General features: G+C 36.9%; 1 protein-coding gene across 1 annotated transcript; it reads left to right on the forward strand.

Annotated features, from left to right (window-relative positions):
- Positions 1 to 781: 781 nt before the first annotated feature.
- Positions 782 to 1702, forward strand: LOC137995383 (adenosine receptor A2a-like). The gene has a single exon (XM_068840943.1). The coding sequence runs from the start codon at positions 782 to 784 to the stop codon at positions 1700 to 1702; it is 921 nt and encodes a 306-aa protein (XP_068697044.1).
- Positions 1703 to 2390: the final 688 nt, after the last annotated feature.

Raw genomic sequence — 2390 nt, forward strand, 5'->3', positions numbered from 1 at the left:
TCGAATAAGTGAGCATTACTTCAAATAAAGATTTCCTGGCTTTGCATTTCCAACATCGGCCTCTCACGAAAATAACTTTAATAGTAATCAATGGAAACAACGAATAACGTATGGTTTTATAGGACGAGTTGATAAACGTAAATTAAGTGCCGTACCAAAGCTTTGAGCTGACGTTTCGAGGGTAACCCTATTCATGTTTAGAAACAGACCTTTCATGAATTTTTCTTTTATGTCGGTTAAGTATCTATTCATTCAAATGAAGATTTCTTGACTTTCTTTTTACAACATCGACCTCTAGTGAAAGTAACTTTAACAGAGGGCTAACTGTCTTGTAGCGTTTTTTAAGCATCATTTATCGACCTATTGAAAACAACGAAAATATGGTTCTATATGACAAGACTACAAACTTTAAGAAAAATTAACTGCCTCCGTAAGAAAGCCTTGAGCTACCTTACGTTTGACCCTAACTCCATTATTTAAAACAACCTTTCATTTTCATGTCGATTAAGTATCCATTAGTTGAAGTAAAGATTTCCTGGCTTTCCTTTTCCAACAGCGGCCTCTTGCGACAGTACAACTGTAACGTTAAGCAGTTAACAAAGACATCAGACTCTAATCTTTACTTTTGTGACATCATAATGTTCACTGATTAACTGTGAAATATGTGAGAAAAATCAATCCAAAAAACATTTGCTCACGATGCTAAGGTGGCAAAGAAGGCAATAAATAAGCAACACATCCGCTGAAAGAAATCATTTTTTTCTTTTCTTTGTATCGTAACATGGCAAACCTCACTGTTTCGAACTTGACAAACGTTACAATGAAAGGCGAAGCAAAATATGTCTTCAGCGTGATTATTCTTTGCTTAACCATCATCATTAACGTTATCGCTTGTCCATTCACAATTGGATTGAACGTATTGGTGATAATGGCGATAAAAAGAAGACCGAGGCTTCAGAACAACTCGAACATCATGTTGGCGTGTTTAGCCGTCACTGATGTGTTAACAGGTCTCACCACGCAGCCTTCGTATGTACTGTGGCAGACACTCTTCCTTCTTGGAAACGACACCGCTGCTGTCTTCTCTACAATTAGCGGGCTTAGCATTAACGTGCTGACGTATTCGTCGGCTCTTCATCTTATGATGGTTGTTGGCGAGAAACTGATAGCAATCAAATATCCGTTTTGGTATCCCTACATAGTGACAACACGAAACATTAAGATGGGTGTCGTTTTTTGCTGGGCATATGGCAGTTCTTTTGGAATACCTATTCGCCTGATGGACGACGGAAGGAGCACTCTGTATTATATTTCTGCCTCACATATCTTGTTTGCTTGTATTTTTTTTGTTTGTTGTTCTTACATAATCCTTTTCTTTAAAACCCGTCGGCACCAAAAGATGATTAAGGCTCAGCAGCTACCGCAAGAACAAGTAGAAACATTCCTTAAGGAGAATAAAGCATTGAAGACAACAGTATTAGTGGTCGGTGCTCTTGGACTGTGTTTGTTTCCAGCATTTGTCTACCTTGTTCTGTTAGCTGGTAGATTTGTACCGAGAATAGATTCAATAACCATAATTTCACGCACTCTTTTGATGATAAACTCTATTCTTAATCCACTGATTTATTGCTGGCGACAGGAAGAAATAAGAAAGTTTGTATTTAGAACTTTAGTGCAAGTCTCAGGAAATGAAATTGGCTGATACTGTGTTTTTATGTCATCGATATCTCTACAGTCTGTAACTGAGATACTTATGTTTTTTTTTCTTATTGGTTCTTTTAACCATAGTTTAAACGGTACTTTTTCCTGCTCCCATTTCTTCTAAAAGCAACTAACGTAACTTAAGTCACCTTTAGAGGAATGTACTTTTTCAAAGATGAGTTGGGGATACTATGATTCTCTGAAATATATTATTCATATTTACCATCCATGATGATGATGATGATGACAGCATTTATTTTCAAACTTTTTTATCGGATCGCTGTAAACTTAAAATCCATAAAGCCATAGCGGTATTAAATATAGCTAATCATTTGAAAACGTTTTGTGAAAAAAAAATGTTATTTTGCATCTGTGCATGGGAGTACAATCGAGGTGTAAAGAGCAAACATCTGAAACTGTTTCATCATATCGAACTTTAATGCTACGTAGTAATGTTTAGCGTAGTAATGTTTCCCTCCGGGCCAGTCATTAAATGTTTATTGTTGTGAAAACAATTGCATGCTTAAGGCCAAGGGAAATTCAAAATTTCCGATTGTTGCACTAGCGGGGAATTTGAATCTTCGGAAAAAGCAAGGCTTTGACAAATTTCCCATAGGGGCGGGTGACAGTGACAGTGACATTTCACTTGGTATTTTCTACGTCCATCAACAACAGATCGAACAGCCAAA

The sequence above is a fragment of the Montipora foliosa genome, chromosome 3 (assembly GCF_036669935.1).
Source record: "Montipora foliosa isolate CH-2021 chromosome 3, ASM3666993v2, whole genome shotgun sequence".
Lineage (NCBI taxonomy): Eukaryota > Metazoa > Cnidaria > Anthozoa > Scleractinia > Acroporidae > Montipora > Montipora foliosa.

Excerpts from the sequence above, each read along its gene's own strand:
- LOC137995383 (XM_068840943.1), top strand. The coding sequence starts at position 782 with ATGGCAAACCTCACTGTTTCGAACTTGACAAACGTTACAATGAAAGGC.